Raw genomic sequence first — 24,992 nt, 5'->3', positions numbered from 1 at the left:
TGCTTGCCATTTGTTTAACATTGGCATAGCTTTTCTTATAGGGCGTATTATTGGCTGTAGATGCGATGTGTCACTTCCATTTATTCCAGAAGCAGCACCAGCTCACTACAGTTTTCGTCCGCTTTCGTGGACTTTCCTCGTTTCATCTGTTGTTTTTAAGAACACTTTTTTTTATTATTGTGACTCGCAGTAATGGCGGGCGCTTTTTGTGTTTATTTCCTATGTGCAGTGCGTACTTTTACTATTATTGCGTTTCTTTCCTGTGTGCAATGTACGCTTTTACTTTCAACTGTTAGACCACCACCAACGCTGCAGCTGCTGGGCATGCTGTGCAGACTGGGGCCGCCGTAGCGTTGCTATCCCCCTTCTGCGGCCAGCGCTGCCAGCCTGTCATCTAGCAGCACCATGTCCAGCTCCCCCAGTGATGGTGCCTTGTTTTCTGATGTGGGCTTTTTTTAACTTTTGAGTAAACATGCAGTGCCCTTACCTATGCACTAGTCCGCTTGATGCGTGAAGATTTCAAATAGTGGCCGCACGGCATTTGGGCCATTCACATATACTATCTGTGCTGTTAAGCAGACAAGCAGAAATACTTTATCGCTCCCTGCTGTGCCCGTCTGTGTGATTTATGGCTGATGTTGGGCTACAGTGGTGTGGTTGCATCCCTGCGGGATTAGGAGCAGAGACTGAAGGAGGTCGTTTCGTGCTGGTAAATTATTTTGAAATGTATTATCGCTTCAGATCTAATTTCCAGGGCACTCATCTCAAGCAGGTTACACAGCTGATTGCTGTTGTCTTAAATCGTAACTGCATCGGGGCTTGAGCAAGGTCCTCTATAGTCTGCTCGCATGTGGCCTGCAACTTAATTCATCAAAGTAGTCCTTTGGAGTCTCCTTACTGTGAGGTTTCAATTCTTCCAGTGTTAGGAATAAAGTCGTGACGGAGCTGAACTGTGAGGAGATCTGTTCATTTGAAACTGACTTCGTTGGTTACAAAAGGAAAAACGTCTGACTCGACCCAACTGGAATTGGACCCCGGACACTTTGTTATTTATTTCAGCTGTTTCAGGGTGCATAGCTGCTCATGTTAACTTGCTTAGCTTATATATTATACTCTCGCTAACCTCACAAAGAAGAAATTTTTGAGCCTCGCAGAAAATAAACACTTCCTTGCTTCAAAAGCTTTGCTTGAGCTTTTCACACAGCGTTTCTGGCGGCCGAACTGCTCCTTCCACTGAACAGGGTGAAGGTTGGCCGTAGAAAACACTTCCATTACTCAAACCAAACACAAACAGCGTGATTTTAAGATCCGGAAGTAAGGCAGCTATCCTGCATTGCTCGTTATTTGTATCATCTCTATCCTATAGCAGCAAGCATTGGAGTTACTAACACACAATGCAGGCACCAGGGGAGTAACACCCACTCACCGGGCTTCATCCCCCCAGTTGTGTGTGTCAGCCAGGGCTGAGACCGCTTCCCGGGCAGGGAACCGTCTTATTGCAGCCACATTGAGTACTTCACAGGTCTTTAAACGACCCTTCAGTCGTTAATGAGGCTTTGTTGTGTTTTCACCGCTTCTTAGATCCACTCTGCCTATGGCTGGAAAAATTAGCCACCCCCCGAAATTTGGCTGTAGTTGCCCGCCTGGCAGGCACTTACTTCTCTGCAGCGGGGACACTGCCCTATTGCTGGTAGCTGCCTGAAGCCCACAACGCGGACTCTGCCTGAGCTCACATTTAATGGATCTTTATTTGTCTTCTCTGTGTTTCATGTCTAGCACAAAACTAATACCGCAAATAAAACTAATCCAGGTCCCTCGGGTATGATGAACACTGCATCCACTTCTGTAGATGTTTGCTTGCAGCCTAGAGCCGAACCCAAAAAATTAAATGTGTCAGCTACGGTGAGAGTTTAAATTCTAACTCTGCTGAAGCAGCAGACCTCTTCTGTTCCTCTCACGCAGACATGTGATGTAAAGCTACTTTACAGCAGACTGTTTCAATGCACGCATAATAAACATTATGTGTGGGTCATTGGGGATTCTGTGTCTGATCTTTGGGATGTTCCGCAGCATGCATGCTGCACAAGCGCTACAGAATGGGCCGACAATAACCCCCCTCCCCCCAGCTGCCGTGCAGTCATAGAAATGGATGCACACCGCACAGCCTAAGGGTGATTGACAGACTTCCTTCCAGACACTTCCTGGCAGCTTCACTGTTCTTACTCATCTTAAGGTCCAATACTTTTCCTTTCTAAGTACTTTGATCCCACTCGATTCGCTTGTGTAGCCTCCTCATTATAACCCATTGCTTTCATCTCCACTCTCTCTCATCTTTTCCCCCTACCTCTTTCTCCTCACCTACCTCTAAACACCTTCTCTCTATACCTCTACCTTGCTGTAACTATCATGCACTCTCTCATCCTTTCTCTCTTCACTCTACCTCTCACTTATGCATGGAAATAACTGTTTCTCTATATACCGTCACTTTCACACCCCTGCCCTCTCTCGCACATAAGTAAGCAGATGCATAAACCTGTTGGGCTACTACTTCATTGTTTAGTGTTAGCACTTTATAAGAGGAGGGGTGCAAATCTGCCTGTAGTTTAAATGTTAAACAGCCTTTTTATCATGGTCTGGCGTGACAGTGCAGCTATTCGCAGAAAATTATGTGTGCCTAGAGAGAGAGAGAGAGAGAGAGAGAGAGAGAGGGGCTTTCCCTTCGTCTACATTTTTGGAGTCAGGAATGCATGTTTTGATTGGGCAGAAGTTGTATGTTTCCACTAAGAAAGTGCTTGCCCTCCATGCAGCAGTGATCATTCTGTTTATTTAGCCAGCTGTCAACTCTCAAAGTCAGTGCTCAGATGCATGCATGTCATGTCACCCTGTTTGTATAAACAGGCTCCATAATGGGCCAGACTATAACCTCCATGGAATACAAGCAAAGAAAGAAAAAACATGTTCGGTTTATTTTTAGCAGCAATAAAATGATAAGCACATGTTAGACTCCTCTCTACTCTGCTATGCCCCACTCTACTGTATGCTAATGCTCTCTACCACACTCCACTATACACAATTGCACTCTTTGCCACTGCACTCTATACAACTCCAGGATATGCCACTCCACTGTACTTTGCACCACTCCACTCTATGCCACTCTGCTTCGCAAAACCGCACTCTATGGCAATGCACTCTATGCCAATCCACTCTAATCGTTACCATTTCACTCGAAACCACTCCACTCTACTCTACACCACTACACTCTATACTGCACCACTCTAATCTGTGCCACTCCGCTGTACTCCATTGCATTATGTGCAACGCCACTCTGTACCACTATACACAACTTTACTCTACAACATTGCACTCTACATCACATAATTACTAGACACATAATTCCATTGCACACCGGGCCACATGTTTACACTCCACAAATCCAGGCCACACAATTACCCAACTAACAATTCAAATACAACACACATGTTTCTACTCAAACCACAAACCTCCACTCCATACCGCACGCCAATAGCTCTAACACCAATTGCCCGACCTATTGCATTTCTAATGCTTGTTAACACTTAAAACCATGATCTGGTGCCTTAGAAGCCTTTCCTGGAAGTATGGAGAGACTTTTGAAACGTCTTGGGAAACATTTTAAAACTTACCTTGCACGTCTGGACATAGTTTATCATTAGCTACTTCATAAACAAATTCATTTACTGCTAGTGAGTTTTTAAAAGACAATATTTTCCCACAAACTATTCTTTAAAAACATTTTCTGGGGGGCACTGCTTTGTTTCATTACCACAAATGAATTCACTACCAACTCCTAGTGATCACTTTGGAAAACCAGTCAGCCCCTTTATGTTAGTGGTGTGGTGTGGGGTGAGGTGGGTAGATTGGAGTGGGGCAGATTGGAGAAGAGCAGAATTAGGGGCACATTGGAGTAGCATGGAGTAGGGTAGACTGGGATAGCGTGGAGAGAGTAGGTTGGTTTAAACAAGCATGAGTGGGGTACATTGGGTAAGCAATTAAGGAGGGTTGATTGGTTAAGAGTAGAGTGTGGTAGATTGGGGTAGCGTGGAGTGGGGTAGATTGGTTTAGAGTGGAGTGGGGTATATTGAGGTAGAGTGAGGTAGACAGTTGTGGGGTAGATTGGGGTAGATTGTAGTGGTGTAGAACCCCACTCCACATTGAGTGGAGAAGAGTGGGGTAGATTAGAGTAGAGGGTGTAGATTAGAATGGAGAGGGGTATATTGGAGTGGGGTGGGGCAGATTAGAGTGTAATCGGGCGGGGTAGATTGCATTGGAGTTGAAGAGATTGGGGTACAGTGAAGTGAGGTATATTTGGGTAGATTAGAGGAGTGGAGGGGGGAAAATTGAGGTAGACTGGAGTGGGGCGGAGTGGAGCAGATTAGAGTGGAGTGGGTTACTTGAAGTGGGATAAATGGGGTGTATTAGTGTAGGGTAGATTGCAATCAAGTGGGGTAGGTTGGAGTGGGGTAGATTGGTGTAGTGCTGGCTACTTGGAGTGTGGTAGATTGGGCAGATTAGAGTAGGGTAAATTGGAACAGAGTAAGGTAGTTTGGGGTAGACTGGGGTAGGCCGGAGTGAGATAGATTGGAGTGGGGTAGTTTGAAGTAGGGGGTAGATTGGAGTGGAGTTGAGTAAGGTAGGTTGGATTGGAATGGTGTGGAGTAGAGTGAAGTAGGATAGAGTGGAGTGGAGTAGGTTGGAGTGGAGTAGATCGGGCTAGACTGGAGTGGGGTAGATTGATGTAGAGTGGGTTAGATTGGAGTTGAAAGTGTGTTAGATTGGAGTGGAATAACTAGGAGTGAAGTGGAGTAGGGTAGACTGGAGTAGAGTAGAGCATGGTAGATTGGGTTACAGTGGAGTGAGCTAGATTGGAAATGACTAGAGTAGGGTAGATTGGGTGGATTGGAGTAGGGAATAGTGGAGTGGGGCAGATTGGGTTGATTGGAGTAGACTGGAATGGGACAGATTTGTGTAAAGTGGAGTAGGGAAGATTGAAGTGGAGTAGAGTGGGGTAGATTGGAGTGGAGAGGGGTACATTGAAGTGAGGTAGATTGAGTGGATTAGTGTATGGTAGATTAAAAAGGTAGATTATGGTGGAGTAGATTATAGTGAAGTGGAGTGGGGTATACTTGAGTGGAGAGGGGTAGATTGGTTTGGGGGATTGGAGTGGAGTGGTGTACAATGGAGTCAGATAGAATGGAGTAGAGAGGTGTGGGATGGAGGGAAATTAAGTGGAGTGGCAAGCTGTGTCGTAGAGTGTTGTACAGTGGGGTGGAGTGGCATGGCATAGAGTGGAAGTGCACAGAGTGGGAGTGCACAGAGTGGAGAGGAGTGTTGTAGAGTATAGTGGTGTAGAGTGTTGTAGAGGCGAGTAGTGTAAAGTGGAGTGGCATAGTGTGGAGTATGCATGGTGTGATAGCACACTGCCATAAAGACAACACATTTCCAATTTAAAATTATCATTACATTGCACAGACATATAGGTTTTCTGCATGTGGGAAGCCAGCTCTTCTTATGATGTATCAAAATGAGATACATCTTGCAAAGAATCCAGGTATCCCTTATGAGTGGACAGGGATTACTCTAGCAATCCCAAGGTGCTTTTTTAGGGGTTAGTGTGGTTGAGCAGCCTTAGGCTTATCAGAGGGAAGTGTTAGACATTGGTTATACCCACAGAGTCAATAAATGATGCACATAACTCAATAAGGAGATCCACACTAATGTTTAAAAATACCATGTATTTTTATATATATTTGGACATCAAAACTAAGTGATCAGATAAGTGCATTTCGGAGTATGCAGTTGAAAACAGTTGCAAAAGTGAATGCACAAACATCCGCAAAATATTTACCATGGCGGGCAATGTAGAATACACAGCAGTCACTGTCTAACAATTTAGTATTGCGAGCAACGGAGGAAATCAGGTGATGGGTCGGACCATCAATGCAATGCTGTTGCTGTCGTTTTCATAAGTAAAAGCACCCATTCTTTTGTAATTCTTGTGCAGATGGGCACTTGGTGGTCGGAGTTGGTCTATACTCTTACAGAGCAGAGGTCTTTGGGGTCCCAGGACCTGAGTGGAACAGGCAGTTCTTGTTTACCTTGCCCAGGGACTATGGATGCAGGGTCATGTGGAAAGGTTTGTCACTGGGGGCGGGTGCAATAAAGGCGCGCCTCAGTCGCTCCATCAACAAATGGTGGTCGATGCCACCAAACAGGTCATGCAGGAACATAGGAGTGAGGATGTATCATGCCCTCTTGTTGGAGAGATGACTGAAGGGGTGGGAGGCTACCAACAAACCTTAGCTGTGGCTAATAGCATCAGGAAAGATCTCAACAGCTGGAGACAAGAGGAAGCACAGCAGGGGCTAACAATGTCAATGAGAGCTGGGCTACGACTCCCAGAGTGCTGCTTCCCTACTTTGCTTTGGGACACTTCTTTGATGGGCCAAGCGTCTAGTACTTCACTTGGCTGATGTTGGTTGCTTTACCTGCAACATGTAGGGGACTGATTCTACTAGTCCAAGGAAGTTCCAGGTTCTTTTTCGAAGGCAAGTGAGTCTACCAGGCTTTTGGAGACACAACAGCTGCAGGACAAGACGACTTTGGTGCAATTGTCGAAGACAGCCGGCAGGCCGGCAGAGTTGGTGCCAGGTCAGTCACAGCTTCCTCTGTTCTAGGTCTTTGCAACTGTTCTCTGTCCTTCTTCTTCTTAGGTCAGCAGGATCTGAAATTCTGGTGTCTCAGGTGCCACCTAAATACTGAATTTGGAGCTTTAATGGGAGTGACAGGTAGTAGTCAATGGGCTACTTTCCTTTAGGGTGTCTACACACTCTTGACCTTGGTCTGCTCCAATAGGAAGAATCTAATCTGAACAACCGGGCCAGGCCCCCTTTAAACCAGAATACAGGAACTCCAGATAAGTTTCAGCCTATTTGGGACTTGCCAGTACTGTGTACCTTAACTCAAGGGGCATAGTGAGCACAGGAACCATGTCTGGGTTTACTTGTCACACTTTGGACATCACACTAATGAATACTAAAAAACAATGGATTGGAATGCAACTCAAGGCAAGCATTCCTCTCAGCATCTTTTGTGTGTTTGGTGAAACGAGTGGCAAAGGGTATGCCCAGAGGTAGTCCCATGCTTGCTGCGCCACAGAATCCAAGCTATAGTTCTCTGACAAGGACTAATAAGAACGAAATTGGTCTGGGTTCCGTGTTTTCAGTTCTGGAGGGGTCTCACGCGCAATTCATGATGGACTGTTACGAAGTGAGTAGGATAGTCAGTACTATACTGCATGAGATGGGCCTCTCACTAGAGTCAATCAATCAGGATTTATAAAGCGTGGGTAATCACCTGATAAGGTATCCAGGCGCTTGCAGGTCCCGAAGGCCTATACGAACATCCAGGTCTTGAAGGCCAGTCGGAATTCCAGAAGTGAGCAGATAGTCTGAACCTGGGTTTTGGGGGGCTGCTCGAGGTCTTTGCTGTGATGTGGGAGAAGGAACATCCCCCACTTCTGCTTCAATAGATGAAGGGAGTATGGGCAAGTGAGAGGGAGGCAGACCGTAGGTTTCTCGATGGTTGGTGGAAGTTCAGGTGGTGGTTAATGTAGGCGGATCCTTGGTTGTCTAGAGCCTTGTATGCATGGGTCAGCAGCTTGAAATGGCATATCTTCTGTACAGGAAGCCAGTGGAGTTGCCTGAGTTAAGGTGTGATGTGTGTTTGTCAGGGAAGGCCGAGGATGTGTGTGGCTAAATTGTTCTGTAACGTTTGAAGTCTCTGTACAAGGTGTGCAGCAATTCCTACTTAGAGGGTGTCGCCGTAGTCAAGTTGGCTGGTGATGAAGGGGGGTTTTGTCACGATGCTTCTTGTGTGTGGAGGTAGCCACTTGAAAATCTTACATAGCATGCACAGAGTGAGGAATTAGGCAGAGGAGATGGCATCAGTGATTTTAGGGTGAGCTTGTTGTAAATGAGGATTCCAAGATTTCTGGTGTGGTTGGGGGAGTGGGTGCGGGTCCTAGTGTTGTGTAGTTCCTACCAATCCATAGGACCTGTGCATTGTTTGGACAACATAAACTAAGGGGTTGGTGTCTAGATTGATTCTGGACATCCCCACAGGATATGGTCTATAGACCAGCTAGTTCACAGTGCCACAATAAGACTCCCTAACCTATCAGGGAGCGAATGGTTTCTGGCCGCCAATGAACATGATAACCCTGACCCCTCACGGATCATGGAAACAGTACAGAACCTTTCGCTCAGTCACTCATGCTCACCTCTTCTTAGGGAAATATACAGAAAATACACAGTGGGACGTTTTCAATAATATTTATTGAACCAACATTATTCTTGCATAAAATACGTGTGCTGCAATGATTAGGAGGGAGAAGCAGATACAAGTGATTACAAGCACCAAAAGTGTAAACAGTAGGTGGAGTCCTACCATGGTGCTAAAACAATGTATATATGCAGGCATATAAAACAAGGCAGTAATCAGGCATACTCCTACGAGGCGGACTCTACTCTAAGTGTATATAGAGTGTGTGTAGGTGTAGAGCCAAGAATCCCCCCCAAGGGGCGATCCAACCCCATTACCTGATGGGATAGAGAGAAGGACCATTTGGGCATGAACTGGACATCCCTCACAAGATGTGAGACTACTGCTTGGTGAATTCTCAGCATGCAAGGCCCTTCAGTGTCAGCGGAAGTGCCTCCTCTACTAATCAATTGGGATGCTCATCTTTTATAATAGAAAGGAGCTTGTGATATGTGTATTGATTAGTGATGTTATGGATATGTAGATAGCCCTGTCACCCATTGATAAAGATAGTGAAGAGATTTGTACTTTGTGCAAAGCGAGACCTTGTACATGATGTTCAGGGCATTTTGATAATGTTGTGCGAAGCTTGATATGTTAACAACTTTCGTTTCAGGGAAACTAATTCAACATTGTCATGCACCCAAATATGTGCAAACGGTCACAGCAGAAAATGTTATTTGTGAGGACAATATAAGAGATAAGCTGCTTCGCTACATGGTCCTAACTGGGGAATATAACACTAGGGGCCAGATGTAGGTAGGGTTTTACCGGTCGGTAACGGCCGAATTCGGCCGTTACCGACCGGTAAAAGGAATTTGAGATGTAGGGGGCAGAATCGGTAAATTTACCGTTCGGTAAATTTACCGATCGGTAATTTTACCAAATCTGTAAATATACCGGTCGGAAAATTTACCGACCGGTATATTTACAGAATCTGTAAAATCGATATGTAGGTGGGACTCTTATGAGTCCCACAAGGCCTAAGAAATCGGTATTTTACCATCAAATTCAATTTGATGGTGAAATACCGATTCAGGTGTGCATGCACATGTGTGCATGCACACCTGTGCCATATGACAGGCAGACCTGCCCTTAGGGCAGGTCTGCCTGCCATATGGCCCCCGAACCTTTTTTGGGGGTGCTAGAGGGTGTCAAAGTGACACCCCCTGCACCCTTGCCAAAAATCGGTATTTACCGATCGGTAAATACCGACCGGAAGACAGAGGTGGTCATTCTGGGTCGGAACAAACATCTTTGGGGCCCCCATCATTGGCCCACTGAACTTGGCAATGCGCCCATGCCATCCACTGCAGTTCGTAACCTGGGCGTCATCATTGACGACAGGCTAACCATGAAGCAACAGGCCACTAAGGTTGCAGCCATCTGCTTCTCAACCCTGCGGTGGCTTCATAAGATTCTGTGGATGCTTCCTCTCTCTTCTCGCAGAACCGTAGTCCAGGCACTTGTAACATCACGCCTGGACTATGGCAATATTCCTTACCTGGGCGCAGATAAAGCCATCATACATGTGCTCCAGGTCGTACAAAATGCGGCTGCGCGCTTGTTGAAGAACGTCCCTAGACGCACTTCAGCTGCTGGCGCGTTGCATGACCTCCATTGGCTGAGCGTTCCCGAACGTGTTAAATTCAAGGCGCTCTGTTATATGTTCAAGGCCAGGCAGGGTAGCGCTCCAACTTATATCCAAGGGTTGGTAACACCTTACATACCCTCGCGCCCACTAAGGTCCTCGGACACTGGCAATTTCATAGTGCCAAGATTTAAGTTGGCAAGAATGGGAGGTCGCTCCTTTTCTGTTTTAGGCCCGAAGTACTGGAACTCCCTCCCACTAGCACTAAAGTCAGAGACCAACCTACTACATTTCCGTAAGGCTTTGAAGACCCTTCTGTTTAAGCGCAGTTAAATGTTGATCGTGGCCTCAAGTCAGGTGCTGCCTAGTCCTTTCTTCTACAGTTTGTCCCTGGCGCCGGGAAACCCACTGTGGGTAGCTGTGCGCGGTAAAAGCTTAAATAAATAAAAAATAAATAAATAAAATGCCCCATTCATTCCTATGGGCTTCAAAGCCCATAGGAATGAATGGAGCATTACCGGTCGGTATTTACCGAATCGGTAAATACCGACTTTTAAAGAATCGGTAAATCCACATCTGGATTTACCTACATCTCGGTACTTCATATTTACCGACTCTTAAATACCGAATCGGTAAAATTCGGTATTTAAGAGTCGGTAAATATGATTTACCTACATCTGGCCCTAGGTCTGATGGCCATCAGGAATTGTTCCATGTGTTGCTGCTGTTGCCAAAGAAAAATACTTCCATCTTTTTTTGTGTTCATCTACAGGCAGCTAGTCTTCATCCAGTCGACGATATTTATCATACATCTGTGGAAGTTGGTTCTCATGGAGTTATCAGTGGGTGAGAGGATGAGTTGGGTGTTGTCTGCGTAGGAAATTATATTGAGACTATGTGATCTGACAATGTTGGCCAGCAGGGTCATATATGCATTGAAGAGTGTGGTTCAGAGGGATGTGGCACAAAGGGTGAAAAAATATTGGAATGTTATCCATCGGAAATGCCAGTGGTTTAGACAATTTTCAAGTATCTTACCATCACTGTTTGTGTGTTTGACCTCAAACAGGTGCTAACTATTGACCTTCGTGGTCGGGGTTCACAGTCTTGTGTATATTTAAGCCTCATTTATCCACTTTTAGCTGCTAAACATAACCTTGCAATACATAACTATTTGTTGTAGTCTAAATACCATTCCTTGGTTAATGAACACGTGGTAGAAAGGCCACTGAATTATCAAATACAAAGAGTTTATTGTGCCAGGATACAAATTCGATCATAAAAATTAAGGGTGGTTGATGGTGATTTGTGGTTCAATAACAAACTATATAGTTAACCCAAATGCCTTTTCACCTCAAAAGTCAAACACTGTTAAACACCCATCAGCATTAAACATATGAACTGACTGCACATGTTCAGCCATCACCTAGGATAACATTATTATGAGAGATTTTAACCTGTGGATCGACAGTGTAGTGATAAAACCAACCCCAGAACTGATCAATACCATGAATGCTTTGGGCTTTACGCAAGTGTAATAGTCCCAACCACACTGCGAGTTATACACTACACCCTGTAGTTACTTAGTAAGATTGCTTTTATCATTCGGCAAAGAATTGTTAACTTGCTCTAGCCTCAAAAGAAACAGGACACATTTGGGCAGGTCCCTTATGATATTTGAACTCACCAAAAGACTGGTCTTGTTGGTCAGGAAGCACCATCTCTTCAGGCTCTCACCTATATTGTCAGCGCTCATGATATTTTCATTGTTGATGTGGTTTGAGGCTCTAGTCTGGAATATGAGCGGGAATCAAGAGTTTTCTGTGCTATGGATCTGTTGTGGTAGCTCTATGTCCAGAACCCGCAAGGTCTGGCTATCTTGAGGGATAGCTCTGCTGGCTATGGCATAAAGATGGGTGAAATCACTGGAACATTCAATTTCCCATCTTTTTCAAAAAATTATATTACTGGGAATCAGGAATCTGTTTCCGGACAATGTGGTGAGATAAAAGACAATAAAAGATAGAAGTGAAGGAAAAATCTGTATGGATTTTGAAAAAAAGATAGGAGGCCATGTGAAGTTGTACACCCATGTCAGTGGTGCAGCAGGGCTCAGGAGGTTGAGGGGGTCAACTTGGCTTTAATTTGTGGCTGTTTATACTTCCAACTCAGGGGGGGTGGGGTGGTGGTAGATTCCTTGATTGCATACGAACCAACAGCATCATCCTTGCTACGCCATTGACCAGATCATTCTAAATGAGATTTCTTTTCTGCCTAGGATCTATTGGTGCCAACACCCTCAGAAATTGAATTGCATAGGAGTATATTAGTATTTAACTTTGTGCAAGGCCATAGAGCAAAATCTATGTGAAAGGTCACATTTGCTTTGCATTTGAAAAATCTATGAAAAATTACCATACTTATTCGAAATTTGTGTTCTCAAAAACCTCTCCCATTTTTCTACATTTATCTAAGGGAAACTTTGAGCCTTTTTCTGCAATTTAGACAGACAAGCAGGTGGGGGCAGCTGGGAGAATCTGCCTGCTTGTAATTTAGCTCATTGCAATCCAGCTTTGCCTCTGGATTATTCGAACAACTGTTACTGCTGATACGTCGCCCTATCCCTTCAACCTATCATCACTTGCAATAATTCCAGACCTGTACTTGTGAGCCCCCATGCTTGTGAGCCAAGGGTGCAGAAGAACAATCAGAAGGTCGATCAATCCCTTGACTTTATGTGAGCCTCCATCACCATGAGATTTAGGGCTCCTGCTTTTTGAGTGCATGTATCTCTATTTGCATGTATGTATCGGGTAATTATAAAAGACAAACTTACCCGAAACAAAGGGGTTCATTGTCCAGGGCCATAGACAAATTGAGAGTAATATGTGAAAGGAGCCGTAGCTGCTTCGAGTTCTGTTAGTACATAATGATGTAGTGATGCTATGAAGTATGGAATGGTGGTTTGGTTTGAAGAATATTTTGACATTTCTTGTTCTCATTTCAACAGGTTTGAGCTCCTGATGAAGGGATGAATCAAGATCCGAAACACATTGACGTTGATGAGGTTCATTAATCTGTGAATAATAACAGATCGATGATTTTGGTTGAAAGCGATGATTAAAGATTGAATATTCTTGGCCAGTTATGGAGTGCCTTCTTTACTTGGAACGGGTATGCAAACATTTAAATAGTAGTTTGATTTCTTTGGTGGTTTACAGATTGGAATTGCATCCGAGAAGGGAGGGTTATTAATTGTGACTCGTGCGCAGCTACAGCGCAACAATCTGCTTTGGGCTAAATTGAGACATCAGCCAATGAACTAATTGCAAAATTAATTATTTGTACATCATCTGATTCATGACCCTGCAAGTGACTCACCTGAAGTCGTTTTTACAGAGTACCGGATGCACTTTGTCTCATCCCCGGTGCACTTTATGGTGTCCTTGGAGTAACAGGAAGTGGAACTTATATCAAGGCATGAGTGGCAGGTCACATTGGTTTTAGTCATTTTCGATGGAGGCACTGAATAAAACAAAAACATACATTAGTGTATTGTATTTTCTGCCAAAGTGTGAAGAATTTGCACTATCAAGAAAAGGGTCCAGTGCATAATTTGAATTGGTGTTTGCTGGTTCTCTGCACTGGCACTTAATTATCAACATCGGCAATTATGAAAGTCCACTGTATGGTGGTGCTATTTGACTAGTTCTGAGGTAGCACATCAGGCCCGTATTTAGGAGGGCCTGTGCCACCGCTACGTCATCTTGTTGTGATGCTGCGGCACCGAAAAAAATGTGCCACACTGCGCCCTATTTACAAAGTGACGCATCTAGGCAGATAATTCACTTTTTAAAGTGTTGCACTCTATTATACCTGCATCAAGTCTAGTGTATGCAGGGTGGGCTTTCCCATGTAAAAAAGCCTTGTATGAGATTTCACTGCGCTACTCCTATGACTTGACTTCGTCACAGTCCGTATGACTGCTTCAAGGAAGCTTAAGGAGTGATGCAGGGCTGTTTAGATGAGACTTGCCAATGTGTAATGACACCATTGCTGGAGTTGCTTCAGTTTATCGACACACTCCAGCAATGCATCATTACTGCACCACCAGATACGTCAGGATTCCTGACTTATCTGGTCAATCCTTGTGACATGAAGCACTGTATTGTAAATGCGGCGCATCACAAGGATGGCGCTATGAAAAGTGTTGCATCGTTGTTTTTGCCCAGCGATGCAACACTTTTCATAAATAAGGCCCATCAGAATTTTTGGCAATTTAATATACATAAAAAAATAATAATAGCAGCACATCCAGGCAATTCATACAGGTTTAAATGTCTGGAAAAGTTAAAATTCTTACACTTGTAGGAGTAGGAGAATGATGTTTAGGATTTATGTTGCTACTGGAATTTGGCAGCGTTGGCAGGGGTATTGGGTGGTGTAAGCAGCAGGAAACTACTGAGAAGTATTTTGGGTGCATGTACTTTTTTTTATAACAAATGTAGCACTGAATGAGTCAAATACACATTAATGTATATGTCTGAGCTAACTAAACTCCCTTGAGTCTCACCATAGAAACTTTGTAGAAGTGACTAAAGGAAAATGCTACTTACCAGTATGCATCTTTTCTTGGCATGTAGAGCTGTAGATTCATATACTGTGCATAGATCGCCATCTGGTGTTGGGCTCAGATGTTTACAGTTTGTGTTTGTTCTAAGATGTGTTTGTAGTCACAAGATAGGTGACTCCTCCTTACGATGATAGTGCTCTTGGGCATCAACTCCATCCCCAGATTGTTTACTCCATAAAGGGTGATGATGGCATTAGTAAGAAATAGAAAGAGATATCCATGTGAGATGTATCTAAGTAAGATAACAATGCAACATATAAAGGTACCTGGGGAGTCAGGTGGGCGTAAGTTTTATTTTCTGTTCGAGGCATATGAGCTGTAGATCATATACTGTGCATAGACTATACAGCAGTTTTGTTTGTGGTGGTGGCTAACCTGTATCTGTTACAGTGGTTTGAAAGAGTGTTCTTAAGACTGCCTGGCCCACACTAGCTTGTTGTTTTGCTTGCACATCTACAAAATAGTGCTTTGTGTGCAGTGTAGACCAAGTGTGCAGTGTAGACCAAGTTGCAGCTTTGCAGATGCCATCTAAGGAGATGTTCCCTAAGAATGCTCCAGAAGCCCATAGTTTGCGGGTAGAGTGAGCTCTAGGGGGAATTGTTAAGGTACGTATGGCTTTAAAGTAGCATATTTGGATGAACTTAACAATCCACCGTGCAATGCCTGCTTTTGAAATTGGATTGCCTTTAGTAGGTGGGGAAAAAGCAACAAAAAGTTGTTTAGTCTTTCTAAAGGACTTAGTACATTCAATGTAATAGAGTAGTGCTCTTTTGACGTCTAGCGTATGAAGAGTCCTTTCTGTCACTGAGTCTGGTTGAGGGAAACAATTTGTAGCTCAATAGACTTGTTAAGATGAAAGGCAGACACACCTTTAGGTAAAAAGTTTGGATTAGGTCTGAGAACGACTTTGTTATGATGCATTTGCAGAAATGGTTCTTGTATGGTTAGTGCCTGGAGCTCACTCACTCTTCTAAGAGAAGTGATGTCTATAAGGAAGGCTACTTTCCAAGTGAGGAATTGTAGTTCACATTTGTGCAGAGGTTCATATGGTGAGCCTTGTAAGGACAATATTAAGATTCCACACTGAAGAGGGTGGAAATCTAGGGGGAATTATTCTTTTAAGTCCTTCCATAAAAGCTTTAATAGCAGGTACTTGAAACAAACACAGGTGTTCTCTGTTTTGCATTTAAGCTGCTAATGCAGGTAGATGTAGTCTTATAGGTGCGTATGCTGTATTACAGCGAAGTAGGTGTAAAAGATAGCAGATAATGTTTTGAGTGTTGTTGACCTGATCTCAAGGGCAAAGGTGTTACCGGAGCCTTAGGTTTGGTGTCGTGCGGGGTAGTAGTACTCACTGTCTGCTGAGCTAGGGTGACAGTCTGCTCATCTTCCTTGGAGTCGTCCGCTTCGGAGATGGAGATATCCTCTTCTGCAGGTTGAAGTTCTGGATGGACTGTGGAACCTGCTTTGAAGATGTCCGGAATCAAGCTGCTGCTGCGTGACATTTCATCTCATCGAGCCCGACGATCACGGATGGTTTCTTTGACCAGAATGAAGTACAGGCCTCGCAGTGTTTTTCCTCGTGCTTGGGGGAGAGGCAGAGGTTACACACTTTGTGTAAGTCTGTGTGTGGCAATTTAGCATCACACATAGGGCATTTTTTAAACGGAGTCTGTTCCATCGACGATCGTCATTGTCGGCGCAGCTAGGCCCAACGGCCCGCGTTGAAGTTCTTGGTCGAAGATTTTTAAAGTTGGAGGATGCGCATCGAAATTGAAATGCAATCGAGAACAATACTGTTGAGTGGTGAAGGATTGCACGTCAAAGGGGGTTCAAAGACGATACCGAACGAGAGCGCAGGAAATTACATCCAAACCCAATGGCGGAAAAAACAATCTGGGAATTGAGTTGATGCCCATGCGCACTAACATCGTAATTAGGAGTCACCTATCTCATGACTACAAAGACTTCTTGAACAAAAATAAACTGCAAACATCCGAGCCCAACACTAGATGGCGATCTATGCACAGTATATGATCTACAGCTCATACGCCTCGAACAGAAAATGATTTGCTTTATTTTTATTGCATGTGTAACTGAGAATGAGCACACGCTAGATGCCACACCATAAAATGTAGAGCAACTATGATGTACTTGCTATTAACAGAACACAAAACCAATCAAATACATTTCCACCACTAATAAAATATGAAACATGGTCTTGGTTTGAGGGAAACTCAGTGTGTTTCTTTGTATATTACATACGTAGTGCAAAATAGTACAACATTGGTTTGCTTAATTAATTAATTAATTATTAAAGGATAAATCTGATATAAAAGTCTTGTAGAAAACAATTTTTAGTAATTTCACTCCAATTTTAGCCCTATCTGTGAACTTTACCCCTGCTAACAACGAGCAAAGTGTTGGTACCGCCATTTCAAGCATGTTAAAATTGGTTTATTCCGAATTGGCTCATTTATCTTACCTGTAAGGCCCTAATATATGGGGTAGAAAATGCACCATTGTTGCTTGACTGCTGCGGTATAAAATCTTCAGTGCAACCTGTCAAAATAACCCTTTTTGATCGGCAGAGATCTCCCTTTCAGTATATTAATAAGTCACCCCTATGTAGGCCATGAAACCTACAAATTAAGATGCAAGGTATTTAAAAATGTGGGACATGTAGAAAATGAATGTCACCATATACATATGTTGACAAGTCCCCAAAGGCTATTTTCACTGTGGCAGACCTGGCTTTTTTAGCAGAAAACCAGAGTACAAATTAAAATAATAATATTGCTATCTCTGGTTTTTGACAGGCTAGAAAAACAATTACATTTCTATTTTAATAGTTTGTAAAATCAAATTCAATGGTGAAGTCTGATTTTAATAAGCATTACAGAAAAGTAACTTTTATCAGTTTACCGTCATTTTCCCTAAAGCTCCTGGAGGCTAATTTGCATTATATTTCAAACAGCTGCCCAGCGTTTAATTAGCCTTTAAGGAGGTGTGATTCCTTCCAGAAGACATTCAACAGACCGCTTTGATGGACATGTTTGTCCTGAATGAGTGACTCCTCCAAGCACAGGTTACTTTAGTGACAATGAAGGTTAGCTATGATAAGATAAGATATTGCTACTGAGTTGCCCTGTCACCCACCCTAAATATTAATCCACATTCTTACACCTGTCTTTGTTAAAATCTCTATGATTCATGTATATACAATTATTATAAATGTTCGGGCAGTTGCACAATAATTTATTTCAGTTTTTGTCCTGATTGGAAAATCATCCTGTAACACAGAATTGGGTAAATCAGTTGCAGTAGGAATTATATCTGTGTCTTACACAAACACAAAGGTCTGACATGGCCTCAGTTGCAATGGGCCTCATTTTTTCCAGTTTCTGGGGTCACTTATTAGGAGAATTTACAACTGTTGTAACAATATTTGTTCTGGTATGCCTGATGTTGGAGAGAAGTTCGATGTTGTAGAGTTATGGGAGAAAGTCGAAATATGTTTCTTGCCACTTTTTCACACTGCTTAATTCCTGTTAGTGGGAACTGGTGTAACTGTATTGAATGTAAAAAATCATTTGTCTAAAACCCTATCAAGGTATTGTTTTTGGATGTGCAGAGAGCCTTTCCCAGCTGACCTTAGGAGGTGAATTTAAGCTGGATTGGGCTCCCTCTTTAGACTCTGTGGGGCAGATTTACAATAACTGGCGCATCCCCAGGGATGCGCCAGTTATTGTGCGCCGCAGCTCCACCACCCATGGTGCGCCGTATTTACAATGCGGCACACCATGTGGCAAAAACGGCACAGATGCGTGACGCATCTGTGCCGTAAAGGCGGCGCATTGCTGGAGTTGTGTCGCAAGAGCGACGCAGCTCCAGCACTGCTCTGGGGGGCCCTATCTGTCCAATGCTGCATCAAGCCTTACGCCTGCTTCAAGCAGGCGCAGGGTTTTGACGCAGCATTGGCCTAAAAGTGCCTGCGTGAAATCTTGTAGATTTCACGCAGGCACTTTTGCGAGGCGCACCTGCCCCAGAACGCCCACCCTGCGCCGGAACGCCCACAGGTGGCGCAGGGCTTTACAACGTGACGCATCTGCCTAGATGCGTCACGTTGTAAATTGGTCCAAGGGATGCGCCACGTTTACGCCGCTGTTGCATGACGCAACTGCGGTGTAAACGTGGCGCAAGTCTGACATAAATCTGCCCCTGTATTTTGTGATTTGAAACATACTGAGCTTTGTGACTGCTTCAGTATTCTTAGTTTTGAACTGTGATTAACTGACGGATAATATTATTTCATTTAGGTATGATTAAAAATCTGAAAATAGACCTTTAGGCCTGAGCTTTCCCAGTCTGTTGTCCTTGTCCTGGCTTCTACCTGATTAAACTCAGCTGCCATTTAGAGTGCTTTTAAGAGAGACATGTCCAGCACGGAACACAAAAATCCTACTGAGATTAGCACTGCTCCTGGTCCATCAATCGGTGCATGGAGAATGGGGCTCATCGCAAAGTCAGACCCATGTTTAAATTGGCACCTGAGCATTCTTTATAAGGGTGGCACATGGACACAGATGGGCATCTTGTCCCATTAGCAATAAAAAATGCAAAGGGCCTTCGGTGCAAAAATCTAGAATTTCTATTTCTTGATTGTCATTCTTGCGCATTCTCAATTAGGAAATTGCAATTCCTGATGTAAATAAACTTACATCTTTTGAATAGTGACTCTTATTGGGCTGCAAATCCATCTGCCTCCTGAATATTAATGAGGTAGGTTGCAGTTTGCGACCCTTTAAGAATGTTGGCCATTACAGGCATGGTAGCCTCCTGGGGTCAGCAGACCACCTTATCTGTGATTGCTTTCAATTAATTAAATGCAGCCTGTTTTCCTTAATGGAAAATGGGATGCATTTAAAAAACTGAAAATTAAACATTTTAGTTTCATTTTTTTAAGAGTCAGCTGTGGTCAATGGGCACTGCCCCCTGTTAAAAAATATGTAGTTGAACATTGTCAAAGGGGAAGTGGTCCCATAAAAACTTACAGAATTGCACTTTGACATTTGTATATTGAAAAAAAAAAATCGCAGTTGCAAATGGGCTGATCCACAGAATCGGTCGTTTTAGACTGCAAAAAATGTCCATACATATAGCCCTAAGTCTTGTGCACATGCACTAGCTGTAACAGCCAACACACGGATGCAGTGTTGAGCTGTTCTAAAAATGTCAAAGTGGTCGTCTTTTCTGTACTGTCAGTGTCCTGCTTTTCAAATGGATAGGCTGGGGTGAAATTTAATTTAAACCAGTGTGATCTAGCATAATTGTCGGCATTTTAGATTATGTTTGTTACGCAAAATGCCCAAGATTAAGCCATATAACGTAAATGAAATTTAGGATGGGTAATAATCGTATTGCTGGTGCACGGCAACAATGCAGACAATGTGGATGGATGTTGTTCAAATCACATGGAAATTTGTGTTATTATTAATTGCAAAATACTTCCTAGAGTACAAAATAGATGTGAGGATGCACAGCGTGCCAAAAACAGGAGTGCAAAATGGTATTTCGTCATTTGTGTATTTTGTATAATTTCTCGGGAATTCATCATAATTACTGCAAAGGAAATTATGAAGGTTTCAGCCAGGTTCCAAATGGCCTGTCTACAACTGTGTTCCATGCACTGAAAATGTCGGTGGATCCATGGGATCCTCCATGTGCTCTCCTGGGTTGGTACCATAATGTTATTAGAATAAGGTCTGACATCAATGATGTGTTCTGAATATCAATTGCTTTGGACAGATTCACAAAGGGACTTGTGTGTAGTACAGTTACGAGTGTCTCTGCACTTGTGGTGGAGCCTCCGCACTCGTGAGAGAATATTGGCACTCCGGATAATCTCTGTACGGCACACAGGGCCGGACTGGCCGTAGGCGCACCGGGCGTTTCCCCGGTAGGCCGCTAGGGTCAGGGACGGTTTTGGGCCCCCGGGGGGCCATTTTTGTTACTGGGGGGCGGCAATATCGGCCCCAGGTAACAAAATCGGCCACAAACGGCCCTCGTAAACTGCTGAGCTGCACTCCCCCTCGCCCCAGGGGAGGTGAGGGAGGATAGGGGGGAGGGACTGAGCAGTTCGCCAGGGCCGGTTTCTGTTCCCAGTCCGGCCCTGATGGCACACTCTGCAGAGCGCTGTTCAGAGATTTCAACCATGAGTGCGGAGACTCTGCACTTGTAACTTTATTGTGCGTAAGTCCCTTGGTGAATCAGGACTAAAATGTAATAAGTTAGTAGTCAATAATAGGAACTATACACCCAGTTGGACAATCTTTTTAAGTTCGATTTTTAGGATACAATATTTAGGTCGGATGAAATTTAGGACTACAATATTCTGACAAACACCAATCTTGAGGAGGGCTGATTGTGCATCACCTCCCAGGGTCTGACTGGCCTATTGGGCAATCAGGTAGTGACCGATGGGCTGGTCTGACTAACCAGTTTTTTTACAAGTTTGGCCGGTTGTTACTATTGATTTTCCTGATATTGCCACAAAATTTGCTGCAATCGACACAAATGCATGCATTCCCATATACTTTGAAAATTCCTATACAGTCTGTCTTTACAAGTTCAAAACTGGCCTGATTTGCAAATGTGGGCCACATTTGTTAACTATCTAGTTAGTTAGTGATGGCCACTTTTATTTTGGTGGCTGGGCCTATTTTTTGTTTAAGTCCGAACCTGGGTGGAACACGCTCAGTTGGTGCCAAGGCATGTTAATGAGATGGCCTATCAGCTATGTCAATATGTGCCCCCTGGAGAGACAAATGCTAGGGTGCCATTTAGGGCCCGGGCACTGATTGGTTAGTCCAGCACAAGGGAGTCGTCATCTCAGCCAGGTTAGATCTCCCATGTATGATGCAGAGGAAGTTCAACCGACTCACAGATAATAGTGGGGCCGATTCACAGAACTAACTTACGACAAAATCCTAAACTTACTACTTTTGGTATTGACAGAAGGCCTTTAGTAGACTTAAGTTAGGATTTTGTCCTAAATTAGGATTTTGTCTTAAATTAGGATTTTATCCTAATTTAGGATTTTGTCCTAAATTAGAATTTTGTCCTAAATTAGGATTTTGTCTTAAAGGTTAAACTTAAGTTTAATTTAACACAATATCCTAACTTAAGGCAAAATCCTAATTTATGACAAAATCCTAACTTAAGACTACTAAATGCCTTCTGTGAATACCAAAAGTAGTAAGTTTAGTATTTTGTCATACGTTAGTTCTGTGAATCGGTCCCATTGTGAGGGATGAGATGTTCATCGGGTACTGAGAACATAAGTGGCGTCACCTGCAACTTCATGGCACATACAAGGCAATATATTCCTACCTTTTCTAGCATACGTCATGCATGCATAAAGACTCACGTACATATCGGCTGCGGGGGAGTGCAGTTATCAGCCACGCAGCAGGTTGAGCTGATTTTGACAGACATGCTGGGGTTACTCAGACTGGCCACCTGGTTGCACTCACTGGAGGCTCCACACGTTCGTAAAAACAAAGTAACCTGTGCGGCTTCTAGAGGAGAAACAATTAGAGCAATAAAGTATGTTTCACAAATAATTCGGTAAAAGGATCTTTAGTGTGACGTAAAATTGTAATCTATCTTTCTTTATATTAGACATATTAAAATGCACCAGAGGTGGTTTCCATTAAGATGGCCTGCCCTCAACCCCCACTGTTCTCTTGCAGTCAGAGTAGTGGCCCCCTCTCAGGATAGACCTTGTCTGGGTCATGACTGTGACTGTGTACATGCGTAAGAGTCGCTGGGAGCTAACACTACTCTATTTCCATGAAAGAGACCTGACCTGTTCCTCGACTTCTATGAAGTGTTTCCTCCTTGAATCACAGAACACAGCAAACTCTAAAGGGATGAGGCAAAAACTTGTGGCTATTGACAGCATGGGTACCATTCACAGGCCAAGGTATTGGGGATGTAGACAGTATCGGCACCAGGCACAAGCCAAGGTCTGGGGCTATTGACAACATAGGTACCAGGAAAAGGCCAAGGTCTTGGGGCTTTGGCAGCTTGGGCACCAGGCATCAGCCAAGGTCTTGGGGCTATTGACAGCATGGATACCAGGCCCAGGCCAAGGCTTTGGGACTATTGACATCAGGGGTACCAGGCACAGCCAAGGTCTTGGGAATTTTGACAGTATGGGTACCAGGCACAGGCCAAGGTCTTGAGGCTATTGCCAATATGGGCACCAGGCACAGACCAAGGGCTAGGGGCTTTTGACAGTATGGGCACCAGGCACAGGCCAAAGGATTGGGGCCATTGACAGCATGGGTACCACACACAGGCCAAGGACTTGGGGCTATTGACAGTATGGGCACCAGGCACAGGCCAAGGGCTTGGGGCTATTGACAGCATGGGTACCACACACAGGCCAAGGTCTTGGGGCTATAGACAGCATGGGTACCTGGCACAGGCCAAGGTCTTGAGACAAGGCCTGTGCCCATTAATTATACATGTATTAGTGGAAGGACATAGGCTACCACACCACAGCCCCCCTCTTCAAAGGTCATATGATATCTGATCACATCATCCCGATCCTGATGGAATACCAGTGGCCACTCTTTCCGAATAACACCATTTTTAAAACCAGCTGTATCATCAACAAAGCCATCAGGGCTAGGACTCTTGTCTATGAATCAAAGCCCGACCTGACCCTAATAGAGCTGAACAGCAGAGTTGATAAGATGCACTTTGCAGCTTTGGCTCTGAAGCCAACTCTGGACACCCTGGATGGAGATAGAAGAGGGGACAGAGGAACAGGCATTTACTCCAGTCGACCAATGCGAGGCCGCAGGGCGCGACAGAACGATGTAGCCTGCTGCTACCTAGCCATCCAGTATCACCTAGTATTCCTTCCTAGAGTCTTGTGGCTCAGAAGAGGAGCCTTTCTGCTTCAGAATGGTGCCAGATTCTCTTTAGGAGGGTTCAAGGAAGGAGGTCTGATTGCTGTCAATCTATAATCTCCCTAGCTGTCCCTGAGTGCATTTTATCTTTATTCAGTCCGACTTCCTCTACTTAATTCATTCTTTCTAGCTACTTCCCAAGAATCGAGATTATCAAAATACACTGGTTGTTTCTTTTAAGTGACCTAGAAGTCCCCTTTTTAAGGTGATATAGAATCAGCTTCTCCTATAATGATGGGACGATTTTCTGAGCAAATTCCTCTAAGAACCTGTGCTACAGAATTAGACCCTTTCAGGAACCACATATTCAGCCCTAGAGCCTTGTAAACTAATCCCTTAACTACGTCTGTAATCTCTTAACTTTATAGCATGGGCGCCTGTGGCTTGGTCCTCCTCCAAAGGGTCAAATGTGCTCTACCTGAAGATTAAAGCAACTGTTCCTGTTAGATCACACTTATATCACTAAACCCTAGCAGCACTTCTATGTTAGATGTCTGCAGACCCATGCCTCTTTTAAAGTATTGCCCTCCGGTGCCAACATATAGAGCGCTTTGAGGAGATTTGGAAGGGGCATCCTGAAAGTAGGAAATGAAGAAAGCTTGTAGGGTCTGGCCTCCATGCTGAGAGGTGCGGGGGCTTGTGCAGTGCCATTTAATCTTTGAAAGATCTTTCTTAAAGAGTTTCGAGGGACTGCAGTGCAATCAAAGAGAAGTGACTCCTTAGAGAGGGGGGTTGTTTACTAGCCAAGCAGCTTACTCTTTGGGCACTTTTGACTTTAACTTACCAGTTATGATGGTCTCGGTGAGTGTAGAAATGCATTGATCACCTGCAGAGGGGCAGGGCAGTGTAGGGCCTGTACAAGAAGAACTGGTGCTGCCGACACACTGCTGACAGGACAAGGCATTTCCTAGAAAAACATGGAAAACTATGAACATTTCTTATGTTCCGTGATAGGATAAGGTCTCATAATCTTTCTGTCTTTATCTTATGTTCTGATCATATATTTCACATTCTGAAGTTGCCACCAGGGCTGTTGAATGGTAGGCAGCACCTCTGACATTGTCTGACAGTATAAGTATTGGTGGTGATATTGAACAGAATTATTTAGCAAAACAAGGAGCCTGGAGGTCAGGGAAAGCTTGGTGCGTAATTTTAACGGTCTAGACTATTTGATCATAGGGTGGGTTAAATGTTATACTCGCAGTGCAATGAAGTATCCCTGAACAGAAGGGTGGAGGACACAAAAGTATGTCTCAAAGGCTTCCTTCCGCCCAATGCTTTCCTTCTACAACTGCCGTAAAAGGATCCTACCACCTTTCAAGGACACAACTAAGAAACAAATTGAGTAAAACACATCAAATCTTCCACATATAGAAACAGGCATACAGCCACCCCTATGGAAAAATCCATGCATATGGCGGAGGTG

At 44.0% G+C, this 24,992-nt stretch overlaps 1 protein-coding gene across 1 annotated transcript in view; it reads right to left on the bottom strand.

The window, feature by feature from the left end:
- Positions 1-24,992, bottom strand: part of LOC144770791 (uncharacterized) — a 114,157-nt gene that overhangs the window by 17,818 nt on the left and 71,347 nt on the right. Inside the window, exons 2-4 of the mRNA XM_078655546.1 lie at positions 24,351-24,473; positions 22,016-22,162; positions 13,331-13,474 (exon numbers count right to left, since the gene is read on the bottom strand). Of these exons, the coding sequence (XP_078511672.1) occupies positions 13,331-13,474; positions 22,016-22,162; positions 24,351-24,473 (414 nt within the window). The remainder of the gene's footprint in view (positions 1-13,330; positions 13,475-22,015; positions 22,163-24,350; positions 24,474-24,992) is intronic.

The sequence above is a fragment of the Lissotriton helveticus genome, chromosome 7, assembly GCF_964261635.1.
Source record: "Lissotriton helveticus chromosome 7, aLisHel1.1, whole genome shotgun sequence".
In the NCBI taxonomy this organism is placed as follows: domain Eukaryota; kingdom Metazoa; phylum Chordata; class Amphibia; order Caudata; family Salamandridae; genus Lissotriton; species Lissotriton helveticus.
The sequence above is the reverse complement of the archived record's forward strand: the minus strand, read 5'-3'. Positions and strand labels throughout refer to the sequence as shown.